We start from the raw sequence: 16,282 nt of genomic DNA on the forward strand, positions 1-16,282 counted from the left end.
GACACACACACACACACACACACACACAGAGAGAGAGAGAGAGAAAAAAAACTCAGTCCACAGAGTCTGAAGGTTGGAACCAATTTTGTATCTCATGACTGTGAATCTGAAAACAGAAGAAAACATCAGTTTTATCATCAGTTTGAAATAATTACCCATAATCCACAGGGTGCTGTTCATCTTTGAAGTCAATAAGTTCATGTTTAGACCGTTCACTCCTCATGGACACACAGCTGGGCTCAGGGGAGTCTGCTCTCTGCTGCTGGATCCTGATAGAAACATCAGGAACACAGTGAAGGGATCTTCAGCGAGCGAGTCCTCATTAAAAAATAACTGTAATTTTACTTTCTCATTAAAGTTAAAATGCTAAGACAATAATGTCTTACTTATTTTCAGAGGCATATTTGTCTAAAACGTGTACAGAAAGTAAAGTGAAGAGATTTTACCAGAGATTAAAGGTTATAAAACTGTGAATTTTAATAACAGAAAAAACATCTGTTGTATTATCAGTTTGAAATAATTACCCATAATCCACAGAGTGCTGACTGTGTTTGAAGTCTTCACGACGATACATAGACCAGTCACTCTTCATGGACACACAGCTGGGCTTAGGTTCAGGTCCAGGTTCAGGTTCAGGTTCAGGTCCAGGTTCAGGCCTTCAACACAACACACACAGAGCTTTTCCTGTGAATAATGCTGCTGTGCTGATTTGCCTGCTGAGCTCTGAGATGGAGAACAGTCATGGACAGTCAGAGATCCTCGTCTTACCTCTGAGCTTTGGTCTGGCTGTCATGTTCTCCAGACAGAGTGGTTCTAGAGGCGGGGAACCTCCTCTTCCTCTTCCCAGCCGGTTCCATAGCAGAGCCAACACCTTGACACAAACACAGCGGCTGATTGATGACAACAAGCTTTCCATGACAGGATATACGATATTGATATTTAGATTCCTGGGTTTGCATTTGTGATAATTCTTTTGTCTGGGTGTAATTTAGGAATTATTTTTTAAATATATATTCTTTTAACTGCTTACTAATTTGGTGCTGTATTTCTCATCACCTTTTTTGTGTTTTTTAAAATCCTAATCCATTTGTTCAGGTTCCAAAGGGTTAAAACTGAAATAGCTCTTGGTGAATCAACTGCATATAAAACCAACTCCAGTAAAGTTGATCCGAGCTGTCAGACTGGTTCTGTAACTCTGTGCATATTTCATCGATTAAGAGTTGAGATTACAATCTACCTGACTCTGACTTCTGTCACCAAGAAAAAACACATTTAAAACATCTGAGACAAAACTGATTTTCTCATCAATGTCAGACATCAGTGTTATGACACAATGAATATTTACATCTGCTAACACAGAAATCAGGTTTGGAAAGACTTCCCAGCTCCTTGTGGTCCCAGTCTGCTCTCAGTCGTCCAGCTCTGAAACACAATGTAGGAGCCTGTTCATCAAACATCTCTAATGATCCCTGGTCGGCTCTTTACCTGCTGAGTCACATCCACATCAAATCCAAGAGACTTTCAGCTTCACCTGGAGAGGAAACCCAGAGAGAGAAGACGCTGCTGACTCTCCTGAGACAGTCCTGAGTCTGTGTGTGTGTGTGTGTGTGTGTGTGTGTGTGTGTGTGTCTGATCTGAGGGTGCAGTCACTTCCTCATACTGAGGCGTCTGTCTGCAGCCTGCAGGCAGTTCAACACACACACCCCCAGCAGAAAAAGGAGACGCCCACCCCACTCAGGTAGGCAAGGTGATCTGAGGATGCGGTGACTTCCTCATAAATTCATCAGGTGATATTAAACCAGTCTCGAGGCCACACACACACTAGTGTGGCACAGTTCCACCTGGTTCACGAGGCGAGTTCATTTAAAGCTTTGATTAAAAACAAAAAACATACAAATTGTTATGACCCCATCTCGGGGTAACTGGGGACACAACACCTTCCTCCACTCCCAAGCCAGGTAACACTAAATAGGATACAGTTGGCAAGTGAATCACACGTGTTTATTTTACAGTTGTGAGGTGAACTATGTACAGTTCCAGGAAATAAGGAGGATAGCTTTGGGGCGGACCTCGGCCAAAATAACAAACAAAACAACACTAACTCAGAGACGGGAGATAACCTACAAAAGAAAGAGAAAAGAACAGAGAACGTAACTAATCTCCCTGACTTCACAAAACCAGCACAGAAGGAAACCACAAAGAAAAATGGCAGCCCATCCCTACTGTTACTTATCTCACGGTATGTTGAACAAGAACAATATCTAAAGCTCCCACACACACACACACACACACACACATACCACACAGTCGGCAGTCGGCAGTCGGGTTGGGAGTGGAGGAAGTGTTCCTCATTCCTCCTCCACTGGTCCCCTTTTATAATGTCCGCCCGCTGGTCCAATCACAGCCATCACACAAATCACGACACCAACACACATACATTAGTCACAGCAATAGGACCATAGGAATCAAACACTGCCCTATCATGTTTAAATCCAAAGAAAAGGGTCAGTAAACAGAAACACTCCAAATCAACACAGGAGAGCACATCTGCCAACACATGATCAACTCCCTTTTTGTGGCAGATTTGTCAGTAAAAACCTGAACTGGCTGGGCACTAGAGCCTAGATGCACTTCAAAATGGTCGACCACGAGCAGAAGAGCAAGGGCTTCCTTTTCAATGGTGCTGTAATTCTGTTTGTCAATTTCTTTTGTGAGAAATAACAAACAGGATGATCTACACCCTGTGCATCCTCCTGAAGCAGGACAGCACTGGCACCACAGCCACGAGCATCCACTTCCAACTTGAAAGGTTGCTGGAAATTTGGGGCAGACAACACTGGAGCGCTGCACAGCAAAGCTTTAGCAGCGTTAAAAGCACACTGACAAACTGGAGACCACACAAATTCCACTGTGGGGCTAGAAAGACTCGTGAGAGGAGCCACCACATCTGAGAAATTTCATCAAAATGCCCTGTAGTATCCACACATGCCTAAAAAACGGCGCAGTGCCCTTTTGGTACGAGGAACAGGCAAATCAATCACTGCCTGCACTTTTGCGCCTGTAGGACACACCTGACCTTGTCCGACCTGCTCGCATAAATATGTGACAGAAGCTTTACCAAATTCACATTTTGTCAAGTTTAGCACGAGCAAAGCATCACTAAGATGCCTAAAAATCAGAAACAGTGTTTCTAAATGATCAGACCAAGTATCAGAGGAAGCCACAACATCTTCTAAAAAAGCCTCACAACTTTTTTTTTTAAACCAAAAAGGACCTGGTGCTTTTAATGCTGAAATGTAGCAGGGGCGTTTCTTAAGCCAAAGGGCATCACAGTGAATTGCAAAAAGTGGTCAGGCGTAACAAAGGCAGAAATTTCTGATGCCCGCTTGGTTAAGGGGACCTGCCAATACCCTTTCAGTAAATCCAACTTCGTGACAAATTTTGCTGCACCCACCCTGTCAACACAATCTTCCATTCTGGGAAGGGGAAATGAGTTGGGTTTATTGACAGAGCTGATTTTTCTGTAATCATTTCAAAAAGATGATGTTCTGTTTGAGAACAAGCAGGCAGGGGGAGCTCCAAGCACTCAAACTAGGCACAACTAAGCCAAGCTCTAGGAGGAAGGAGACTTCCTGCTGCGTCAGAGCTCTTCTGGCAGGAGTTACTCCATATGTGTGCTGTTTAATTGGGGCGTGACCCTCCACATCTATGTCATGGTACAAAACAGATGTTTGACGAGGGTGATCTGAAAACAGCAACAGATGGTCAATCAGCTTAATAATATCATGGCTAGCAGGTTCAGAGAAGTGAGACAAGAAAGACTCTAAATCACTCAACATTTCCGAATTTCTCAGATGAGCGGTTGGAGTGACATTGCTTTTCTAAATGAGGCCATCCACCGCTAACTGATAGGGAGGCGGGGCCACAAACAGTGGCAACAGGTGCAGCAGGGACAGGTGGAGCAACATCTCTGGAGAGATAATGTTTTAGCATGTTAATGTGACAAACACGTCATTTTTGGTTTCTGTTGGGAGTTTGCACCACACAGTCTGTCTCAGAAAGCTCGCGTTCTACTACTTAGCTACCAGAAAAATGGGCTTGTAACCCAGAACCAGGAATTGGCAACAGAACCAAAGCCTTGTCACCTGGCTCAAACACTCTGTCAAACTGCCACTTCATTGAGGACTGACTAGTGGCAAGAGGTCATGAAAAGAGCTTACATAATCTAGCACATTGTGTTAAACACACTCAGCGTCTGATAGCCATTTATTTTTTAACAAGCATAAATGTAAAGGTCTGTGCACCGTATGACCAAAGACGACATCCACCAGGCTGAAACCAAGGGACTCCTGGGTTGATTCCCTCACGGCAAACAGCAAGAGTGAGAGACCCTCATCCCACTCTTTGTCTGATTGGAGGCAGAACTTTGGGAGTATGGATTTTAGTGTTTGGTGGAATCGCTCTAAAGCACCTTGTGACTCTGGATGGTATGAACTGGATTTCTGATGCTTTACCCTGAGCTCTGACATGACCTGCAAAAACATTTTCGACATGAGGTTAGACCCCTGATCTGTCTGGACAAATTTTGGCAGTCCGGAAGTGGAGAACATTTTGACCAGAGCCTTCACAGCAACTTTGGATTTAATGTGGCACGGCCTGTGGATAGCACCTAGCAGCACACATTATTGTCAAGATCATTTTCAAGACAAAATAGCTTATTTCTTATTTCTTATTTATTTCTTATTTATTTATTTAGAAGTCAGGACAATGCACATTAATGAACATGTACCAATGTACATGTAAATATGCCAGATCGTAGCCCAAGGGCTAATTTCCATCTGCAGTCCTGTTGATGTTACACTACAACAAAACGTAAAAACATAGAGCGATACATTTCAAAAAAGAGTTAAAACAGCATAGACATATACATTACAAAATACACTGCTCACAAAAAGTTAGGGATATTCGGCTTTCGGGTGAAATTTCAGGATGAACCTAAAATGCATTATAACCTTTACAGGTGAACTTAATGTGACCTTCGGTAAACTTTTGAATGCACATGTCCAACTGTTCAGTGTTTCAGTACTTTTTGCACAAGTTGCTGTTCTCTAACAAGGAGCTTAACGGCAAAATTCACAACAGGTGTTTGATCCATGAATCGACCAATAAATTTCCTGGTTCAATTAGAATTGGTATTTAAACAGTCCTCCTCATCATGCTGTTCACATTTTGACATCATGAGACCAAGACGACACCTAACAATTGATCAGCAGCACCTCGCCATTGCGAGGCTTCAAACAGGATGTTCTCAGACGGAAGTGGCCACTGAGCTCAGAGTGTCACAGAGTGTCATCAGCAGGTTGCAACAGAGATACAGAGAGACTGGAAGAGTCACAGAAAGGCAGAGAAGTGGACGTCCTTTGGCCACATCCCACACTGATGACCGCTTCATTGTGAACAGTGCCCTGCGGAACCGGATGATGAATGCCACTCAACTCCAGGCACGTTTAAGGGAGGTGAGAGGCACCCAAGTGTCACGTCAGACCATTCGAAACCGTTTACATCAGCATGGTCTGCGTGCTAGACGACCTGCAAGGGTACCTGACCACACCACCAGGCACAGGTGTCATCGTCTTGCATGGGCCAGGGAGCATTTACGCTGGACGAGGGACCAGTGGGCCTCAGTGCTGTTCTCTGATGAAAGCCGATTCATGTTGAGCAGAAATGATGGCCGCCAACGATGTTGGAGACGTCAAGGAGAGCACTATGCATCAGCCACTGTTGTCACCAGATGAGCCTTTGGTGGTGGTGGTGTTACTGTGTGAGCAGGTGTGTCTGGTCAGTACAGAACTGCCCTACACTTTGTGACAAGCCCATGCTACCTGAATAACATCATTAATCCAGTCATTGTACCCCTGCATGAACAACACAGGCCTAATTTCATCTTCATGGACGACAATGCTCCAGCTCATCGAGGTCGCATCATTAGGGAATGGCTGCTGGAGACTGGGGTACCTCAGATGGAGTGGCCTGCACTTTCTCCAGACCTGAATCCCATAGAAAACCTATGGGATCAGCTGAGTCGCCGTGTAGAGGCTCGGAGCTCTGTACCCCAGAACCTCAATGTCCTGAGGGCCACCCTTCAAGAAGAGTGGGATGCCATGCCTCAGCAGACAATAACTCAACTTGTGAACAGCATGAGACGTCATTGTCAAGCTGTAATTGATGCTCAAGGGCACATGACAAGTTATTGAGACATTGACATTTTTTGTTGTGGTATATCCACCACTGTTGTTGGCTTTTTTTTCAAGAAATTGTTTGAGATGAGGAAATCACCAGTGCATGCTTCTACTTAAATGCCCTACTTTCATGATATAATATCACTGTAGCATGAACTTTTTACATTTTCCGTAAATTTCACCCGTAAGCCAAATATCCCTAACTTTTTGTGAGTAGTGTATGTGTTCAAACATAGAGCAGTACAGTAACAGCATGCGGTAGAAGTGTTAGAGGTGATTGCACATTTGGTTGGCTCTGAGCCACACCCTCAGGTAGCTCTTGAAGGTGGTCAGAGTGGGACACTCCTTTATGGATGAGGGTAATGTGTTCCAAATTGAAGTCCCTTTAGAAGACAGGGAATTCTGACTGAAAGAGGTTTTCCTGTAGGGAACCACACAGTCCCTGTTAGTAACTGCTCTGGTGGTCCTCGTCTGTCTAAATATAATAAACTCTTCAAGTGGAGGTGGCGCCAGGCCATGAAGCACTTTATATATTAAACATACAGAGGACAATTTGCAAAAATTAAGAAAACTCAGCAAATTATATTTCACTAAAATGTTGGAGTGATGATACAAAAAGGATTTTTTGTCTAGAATTTTGAGTGCTTTTTTGTACTAGAACCTGTCAAAGACCAGCTGATGATGCAGTAGCTTAGATCTGAATATATTATAGAGTGCAAAAACATCAGAGCAGCTGCTTCTGACAAGGAACCTCTGATTTGCTTAAAGTTACAAAGATGAAATTTAATTTTTTTAGACAACATTTTAACATGGTTTTTAAAGGAGAGGAGTCTATAATCACCCCTAGATATTTAAATTCATTAACAACTTCCAGCTCTGCTGCGCCCAAAAAAACACCTGAGCGAGAAAGCATGCTAGTGGCAGATTGCTTCGACAGGAATAAACAAACAGACTTTTTTGTATTCAAGATAAGACATGATCTAGTAAGCCATGTTTGTATGTGTTTAAGAGCTGTAGAGAGCACACATGCTGCCTCCTCAGGATTTTTTGCTTTAGTAAAGATGACCGCATCGTCAGCATAAAGCTGGACATCCACATTTAGGCAAAAATCAGGCAGATCATTAATATACAATGGAAATAATATGGGCCCCAAAATGGACCCTTGGGGGACCCCTACTGGACAACCCATAAAAGAGGAGCTGGTACCATCCACCACAGTGCATTGTTCTCTATGTGACAAGTATGAGTCAAACCATTTAATAGATTTGGAGGAAAAATTGAAACAAGACAGTTTAGATAAAAGTACCTTATGATTGACGGTGTTGAACGCTCTTTTTAGATCTAAAAAAAACAGCGCCAACACATCCATTAACATCTAGATAACACTTAATTTTCTCCATGAACATGGTCAATGCAGTCTCAGTGGAGTGATGCAGTGGTCGAAACCCAAACTGCATGGGATGTAAAGGAGTATGGCTGTTGCCAAGGAACTCATTGACTTGATTGGGACCCATTTTTCAATAATTTTGGAAGTAATAGATAAAATGCTGATAGGTCTATAATTAATCTATAATTATTCATGTCAGACTTGTCGCCAGCTTTAAATACTGGAGTGACTGAAGCCAATTTCCATGCCTTTGGAACAGTTGAATTTTTGATAGATAAATTTACCAAGTGCACGAGTGGGGGAGCTAAAGCCTCCTTATGTAATTTTAAGAAACTGGTGTCAAGCCCGTGGATATCCTTGGCTTTAGAGTTGTTCAGATTGCTAATGATCTCAATAACTTCTGATTTTGTAATTTCTTGAATATGAAATTTGGGCTCGATATTGTTAGATGAATTAGAGGCCTGCTGATCAAAACTTCGAAGGATGTGAACTGTTTCACCAAATCCTCTATTGATTTTATGAAAAAAGAATTAAATTCCTGAGCCAAGATACCAGGGTTTCTCACCAGCTGATTATCAATTTTTAATTCCAGACCTTTAGTTTCCTGTTTGGGTTGTTTCCCTGTTAATTTATTCATATTCTGCCATATTTTTTTGCTGTTACCTCTAGCGTTCTCAATAATTTGAATAAAAAAAATCAGCTTTGGCCTTACGTAATTCTGATGTCACTTTGTTTCTAGCTACTTTAAAGTTGAGTCTTTCTGTGTTAAGCCCAGACTTAATAGATTTTCTAAGCAGCTGATCCCCATGCTTCATCCTATATGCTTAAGACTACTGATTTTGTAACACTGCATGCTGTTACTGTACTGCTCTATGATTTTTATTTTCATTTGAAATCAAAATATATTTGTTGTTCCTCTTCCTAAGTCTTTAGTCGTGTGTGTTTTATGTGTGGGCTGGAGGTCTTACTGCTCTTACTGCCAATCTCCTTACTAAACTTAGTGAATTACTGACCCAGAACCTTGAACAAACCTCTTCTGCACAGAGCTGTGAGACTGTGAGTTGATATACTTTGAGAATCCCAGATTTTGACATTGCATGGTCAGGCACAGCTGAGATTGAGCCTAAGACCAGCAACACAGGTGTTAATACATGGTTATCCACATGCAGGTAACACTAACATAGCAACTTAGCAAAGAGTCTTAATTGTTTGCCTTCCCTTGGGGCATCTGCAGTAACTTGTAACTTTTAACTTGTACCTTACATTGCACTGCCAGCCAGAGTTTTCTCCAGTTTCAGAGCAGCGGGTTTGAAGTGGTCAGAAATGGCTCAGGGTTTCTCAGGGTAAGGTCAGGGCAAGGGGCCTGGGCCTGTTGGAAATGATCCGCCTGCTTCAGAGACATTTTCAGCTCTGCTTTAAACTGCTGCCTCTCCACCTGCAGCTCCATCTATCTCACAAAATGGAATGACAAGGAAACAGCGCCCTCCACTGGCTGAAAAGTGGCACTGTGACAAAAACACAGTAACAGTTCACCAGACTGCTCAGACACATTGAGCTGCAGGCCTGGAGAAGCACTGCAGCTTCAGACCAGCAGTTTCAGACAGAGCTGGAAATGATTTACAGCTGGTCCAGATCCTTAACCCGACCTTCACCCCCCAGAAACATGCCGAGACTGAACCGTCTCTAAACAGTTTAAGAGCGTTGGTCGAGAACTGTTGGTGTAAACCTGCAGATGCTGAGACTGTGGGACTGAAACTGTTGGCCTCCACAGCATCGAGCAGCAGGTCTGGAGAAGCCCTGCAATTCTAGACCATTTCACACACACATGAATGCAGTTTACAGGGGAGCAAAGGGGACATGTTCACCCTCATTTCTGCAAATGACTGTTAAATCCTAAACACACACGCACACACACACACATAAACAAGGCTGAATGCAGCGGGAGTGTCAAGGAGAAAGCACATAGAAATCGTAAAGAAAATCCCAAACACCGTCTCAAAGTTGCAGCTTGAACTTTATTAAACAAGACGACGTTACAGTCTGCTCAGGATCTACCTCAGGTGTGAACAACAGGTGACTGACATGTTCTTATACAGGGCACAGTCACCTGTCAAAGAAACAGATGACATGTAGAAAAACATAAAATCTACATTTCAGAATATTTCTCATGATTAAACTATAAACCCTCATAGAACAGAACCTGTCAAGTCGTCAGATATAAGCATCAAGAAAAACAGGAAAATCACGGCTATTCTGGAGCCTGCAGGGCTGGCTGCTCGCTCCATAGCACTGAGCGTTTGTTTGGAAGTTCATGACAGCTCAGAGAGCAACAATGATCATAAACAAGACAATCATGATGACTCCACGTAGTTAGAAGTAGTTAGAAAGATTGTTAGAAACACCATTCACACAAGTTTTTAAGGTGTGTATCCAGTACGCTTCACCTCTTTTTAGAGGCAGTTCATGACTTTGGCCTCTAGGTGGCAGACTGACCTGTTCTATGTCAATGAAACCTAGACTAGAAATATGACTGGAGTCACTGAGGTGGACAGCTACTGGATCTTCCTGTCATTCGTACAGACGCTACTTTTGTGTTCATTGCTTCACTGTTTGAACTTTGTAGATGTTTCAGCGACATGTACCAGGCCACAAGGAGCAGCAGATAAATCACATGGTGGAGGCTCAGGTGATGCTGCTGCCAGCAGGACACCATTTCCCTGCATGTGGTGTGTGTGTGTGTGTGTGTGTGTGTGTGTGTGTCTTTCTCCACACTGGACGTGACTCTCAGCCCTCAAATGTGACACAGAGACACTAAGGAGTCATATACCCAGAGCACAAACCCCAGGTACAGAGGCTCAGTGAAGGTGCTGCTGAAGGTGTGGAGGTGGATCAGTGTGTCAGAGGAGACGCTGTAGAAGGACAGAGAGCCAGCAGGCCAGTCCAGATACACTGCCATTCTTTTAGAGGAGGGGGGGACACGGATGTCTGTCTCTCTGTTATTGTGTCTGGCAGTGAAACCACCATCATAACAGGTTAAACTCCATGACTTGTCATTATATCCAAGAAAACAGTCATCTCTGTTTCCTCTCTTGCTGATTCCTCTGTAAGTCACTGCCATAGAAACACCTCCTTCCCACTCGACCTCCCAGTAGCAGCGACCAGTCAGACCATCTCTACACAGGATCTGTTTCCAGTAGTCAAATCTCTCCGGGTGATCAGGATATGGCTGCTCCTCTCTCACCCGTGTCACCTTCCTGTTGTCCTCAGACAGGACGAGTTCTCTGTGAGTTGTGTTTATGTCCAGTTTGAGTTCACAGGAATCTGATGGAGAGAACAAGACACAACAGACCTGCTGTGGTTAAGCATGAATATTAAAGGAATAAAAGTTGTTGTTGGTTGTTTTGTTTGGTTCAACAGGTAAAAGCAGCAGAAACTGCAGCTGCAGCATCTAAACAGCTGAATGTTTGCTGCTTTGTGTTCAGGAGTCAAACTAAATCCACACTTACACTTCCTCAGACCTGGTTTCAACCACTGCTCTCCACCATGGTCCACCCTGGAGGAAGAAACAGAGTCAGAGCAGCAGATTCTCTTTGATGATGGAAACATGGGCAGTAAATAACCTCGTTAGTGTGCATGTGCGACCGTACATGCAGCCTGTTGCACGTGCTCCTGCTCGTTTTCTAACTTTTTCCTATTTTTTAACTATCTTTTTAACTTACTTACTCGAGTACTTTGTTCCTACTACCCACTAAGCCGTTCCCTCTCTGAACATGCTGGTGGAGAGAGCTTTAGTCTTTTTACTGGCAGTGTGTATACTTTTTACACTCTGCCGGGCGCAGCAAACACGCGGCCACTTTTACACTAGAGAACAGCTGATCGCTATGAAGCCGGCCGGCATACCGACCAGATCGGCAGACATCCCCGAGGAGATCTGGAGAAGAACACACCGGGGTTGCAGAGGAAAGAAGAACCAGCGGAGAAGAGAAATGAGAAGGAGACAGCAGAGACTTATGGAGAATAAGAGGTACAAACCGAGTCTCCCCACTGTCACCATGGGCAACGTGAGATCGCTGGCTAACAAGATGGATGAGCTAACAGCACTAGCCAAGAGTCAGTTGGAGTACCGGGAGTGTAGTCTTATGTGCTTTACGGAGACATGGCTGCACCAGGACATCCCCGATGACAACGTCTCCATCAGTGGCTTCCAGACTGTCTGGGCAGACAGGGACTGCACCGGGAGCGGTAAGCGGAAAGGAGGTGGGCTTGCCGTTCTCGTAAACAACAAGTGGTGCAATCCTATGCACATCACTATTAAAGAGCGCATTTGTAGCCCGGATATTGAACTTCTTGCTGTTGGTCTCCGTCCATATTATCTGCCGCGGGAGTTTTCTCATGTTGTTATGGTGACTGTGTACATTCCTCCGTCCGCCAACCCGACCACGGCGTCATCCACTCCGCCATAGCCCGGTTACAGACTCAACACCCGAGTGCATTCATTGCCATCTCGGGTGACTTCAACCATGTCACCATGGACAAAACACTACATAGCTTCACACAGTTTGTGAACTGCCACACCAGGGAGGAGAAGACACTGGACCTGCTGTATCCCAATGTGAAGGATGCATACAGCTCCTCTCCCCTTCCCCCGCTGGGCAGGTCAGACCACAATCTAGTGCACCTCAGACCCTCTTATGTGCCTCTGGTGAAGAGCCAGCCTGCGACCACAAGGACAGTGAGGAGATGATCGGAGGAGGCTTATGAGACACTGCAGGGGTGTTTTGAGGTCACAGACTGGCAGGCACTCTGTGAGCCGAACGGAGAGGACATAGACGGGCTCACAGAGTGCATCACAGACTACATCAACTTTTGTGTTGACTCCGTTATCCCAGCAGAGACAATAAACTGTTACCCCAACAACAAGCCCTGGGTAACAAAGGACATCAAAGCCATCCTGAACGACAAGAAGAGGGCGTTCAGGGCTGGCAACAAAGAGGAGGTGAGAGACATCCAGAAACACCTGAAGTGCAAGATTAGAGAGGCTAAGGAGGAGTACAGGAGGAGGCTGGAGTGGAAACTCCAGCAGAATAACACCAGAGAGGTCTGGAGAGGGATGAGAACAATCACCGGCTTCAGGCCAGACGGAAATAAAGATACTGAAGGCAGCGTGGAATGGGCCAACAAACTCAATCTGTTCTTTAACAGATTTGATACAGCGATCCCTGCACCCCCCACGGACTCCACCATCAACACCTCCACCAGCACCTCTATTGTTTGGCCCCTGACGACAGCTACTCCTCTCTCTCCCCCTCCCCCTCCTGACTGCCTCTCATCTTCCTGTGAATGCCCTTCTCTCACCTCCACCCCCACCCATCCACCCCCATCTACAGTGTTCATCACAGCAGAGGATGTTAGAAGACAGCTGGGGAAACTTCACTCTGGCAAGGCTGCGGGCCCTGACGGTATCAGTCCCCGGGTGCTCAGAGCCTGCGCCCTCCAGCTCTGTGGAGTTCTCCAGCATATCTTCAACATGAGCCTGAGTCTACAGAGGGTCCCCGTGATGTGGAAGACGTCCTGCGTCATTCCCGTGCCGAAGACGCCGCGCCCCGGCAGCTCCAAAGACTACAGACCGGTGGTGCTGACCTCCCACATTATGAAGACCATGGAGAGACTCATCCTACAGCAGCTACGGCCTGTGGTCACACCACATCTGGAACCCCTCCAGTTTGCCTACCAGCCCCGACTAGGAGCTGAGGATGCCATCCTCTACCTGCTCAACCGCGTCTACACACACCTGGACAAGACGGGGGGCACTGTGAGAGTCATGTTTTTTGACTTCTCCAGTGCCTTCAACACCATCCGTCTGGCTGGTGGTGGACCTGAGGAGGACCAAGGTGCCAGTGACCCCTGTTTCCATCCAGGGGGTCAATGTGGCCATTGTTGAGGACTACAAGTACCTGGGGGTTCACATTGATAATAAACTGGACTGGAGGAAGAACACTGATGCCCTGTACAAGAAGGGCCAGAGCCGCCTCTTTTTTCTGAGGCGGCTGAGGTCCTTCAACATCTGTAGGACTATGCTCAGGATGTTTTATGAGTCTGTGGTAGCCAGTGCTATCCTCTATGCTGTGGTGTGCTGGGGCAGCAAGCTGAGGGTAGCGGACGCTAACAGACTCAACAGACTGATCCGCAAGGCCAGCGACATTGTGGGAGTGAAGATGAACTCTCTGACGGTGGTCTTAGAGAGGAGAATGCTTCACAAGGTGAAAGCCATCCTGGACAATGTGTCCAACCCGCTCCATGACGTGTTGGTCAGACACAGGAGTTCTTTCAGCACCAGACTGATCGCACCACGATGCACCACAGAGCGACACAGGAAATCATTCCTGCCTGTGGCCATCAAACTGTACAACTCCTCACTCTGAGTGTCAGACACTCTGAGTCAGTGGGCTGGCCCCATAAACGAACTCTTGTGCAAATTCCCTCTGTGCAATAATCCATATTCAATACCATACTTATGTGCAATAACCTGTGCAATAATCCATATTCAATACCATACTTGTGTGCAATAACCTGTGCAATAATCAATATTCTATACCATACTTATGTGCAATAACCTGTGCAATAACCCATATTCAATACCATACTTAGGTGCAATAACCTATAGTGCAATAACTCCTGTCCATGTTTGCACTTGTACATATATTTTTCTTTCTTTTTATTCTATATATATTTATATTTATAATTATATTTATATTTATATTTATATTCCTTTCTTTATTTTTCTTGACTAATTGCTCTTTTTACTTTACACTTTGAGTGGGAGTTGTTATTGCAACAAAAAGTAATTTCCCCCTGGGGATCAATAAAGTATTCTGATTCTGATTCTGATTCCCTATGAAGGATTTAGCAGACCACGTCACTCATATCCACCATTAAACATGAAACAATATTACTCAGCCCTCTGTAAGACATTGTGTGTGTCTCTCCATACGTGAGAGCCTCCAGTCTCCAGGTTGGATCCTCCAGTCCAGCAGAGAGCAGCTTCACTCCTGAGTCTCCTGGATGATTGTAGCTCAGGTCCAGCTCTCTCAGATGGGAGGGTTTGGAGCTCAGAGCTGAGGCCAGAGAAGCACAGCCTTCCTGTGTGAGCAGACAGTCTGACAGCCTGCACACCATCACAAACACAATCAGTCCACCACATCATCTGCTTTGGGTTTTCACAAAAACCTACAGAGCTTAGGAATCTGATCAGTGACATGAAGCTGCATGCAAATCAGGACTGAACTGGTCATGTGTTGAGCAGGTTGAGGAATCCTGACCTGAGAGCCTCCAGTCTGCAGTGTGGACTCTCCAGCCCAGCAGAGAGCAGCTTCACTCCTGAATCCTGCAGCTGGTTGTTACTCAGGTCCAGCTCTCTCAGACTAGAGGACTGGGAGCTGAGAACTGAGGCCAGAGCTGCACAGCTTCTCTCTGACAGATTACACACACTCAGCCTGAGGAAGACGTAAGGATGAACCCATTATTTACTAACTTATTCTTTTGTATACAAAACACCAGGTCATGTCTTAAATATATCCAGTTATGTATGAACCTACACAGATTTCTTGGAGGCTTTGACCAGTGGCAGCAGCCCCAGAAGAGCCTCCTCTGAATCAGAGTATTTCTTCAGGTCAAACACCTCCAGATCTTCTTCTGATGTCAGTAAGATGAAGACCAGAGCTGACCACTGAGCAGGGGACAGTTTGTCTGTGGAGAGACGTCCTGAACTCAGGTACTGTTGGATCTCCTCCACTAGAGAATGGTCATTCAGCTCATTCAAACAGTGGAACAGGTTGATGCTTCTCTCTGGAGAGGGATTGTCCCTGATCTTCTCCTTGATGAACTGGACTGTTTCCTGATTGGTCTGTGAGCTACTTCCTGTCTGTGTCAGCAGGCCTTGTAGGAGAGTCTGATTGGTCTGCAGTGAAAGACCCAGGAGGAAGCGCAGGAACAAGTCCAGGTGTCCATTTGGACTCTGTAAGGCCTTGTCCACAGCATTCTGGTAGAGGTGTTGTAGTTGGGAGGTTGATTGTCCTTCTGACAACAGATTGACTCCAGAGTTGATGAATGTCACAAAGACATGAACAGCAGCCAGAAACTCCTGAAGGCTCAGATGGACGAAGCAGAAAACCTTGTCCTGGTACAGCCCACGCTCCTCTTTGAAGATCTGTGTGAACACTCCTGAGTACACTGAGGCTGCTCTGATATCAATGCCACACTCTGCCAGGTCTGCTTCATAGAAGATCAGGTTGCCTTTCTCCAGCTCCTCAAAAGCCAGTTTTCCCAGAGACAGGATCATCTCCCTGCTCTCTGGAGTCCAGTGTGGATCTGTCTCAGCTCTCCCATGATACTTGACGTTCTGTACTTTGGACTGAACCACCAGGAAGTGGATGTACATCTCAGTCAGGGTCTTGGGCAGGTCTCCTCCCTCACTGGTTTTCAACACGTCCTCCAGAACTGTAGCAGTGATCCAGCAGAAGACTGGGATGTGGCACATGATGTGGAGGCTTCGTGACGTCTTGATGTGGGAGATGATTCTGCTGGCCTGCTTCTTATATAGGAATCTCTTTGTGAAGTATTCCTCCTTCTGTGGGTCAGTGAAGCCTCTCACCTCTGT

At 45.3% G+C, this 16,282-nt stretch overlaps 1 protein-coding gene across 1 annotated transcript in view; it reads right to left on the reverse strand.

The window, feature by feature from the left end:
- The window catches only part of LOC115356448 (NACHT, LRR and PYD domains-containing protein 12-like), a gene marked incomplete at both ends in the record, with an annotated part of 88,779 nt that overhangs the window by 35,154 nt on the left and 37,343 nt on the right, over positions 1-16,282 (reverse strand). The window contains one exon of the mRNA XM_030047618.1: positions 14,946-15,119. Within this exon, the coding sequence (XP_029903478.1) occupies positions 14,946-15,119 (174 nt within the window). The remainder of the gene's footprint in view (positions 1-14,945; positions 15,120-16,282) is intronic.

The sequence above is a fragment of the Myripristis murdjan genome, chromosome 24, assembly GCF_902150065.1.
Source record: "Myripristis murdjan chromosome 24, fMyrMur1.1, whole genome shotgun sequence".
Taxonomy (NCBI): domain Eukaryota; kingdom Metazoa; phylum Chordata; class Actinopteri; order Holocentriformes; family Holocentridae; genus Myripristis; species Myripristis murdjan.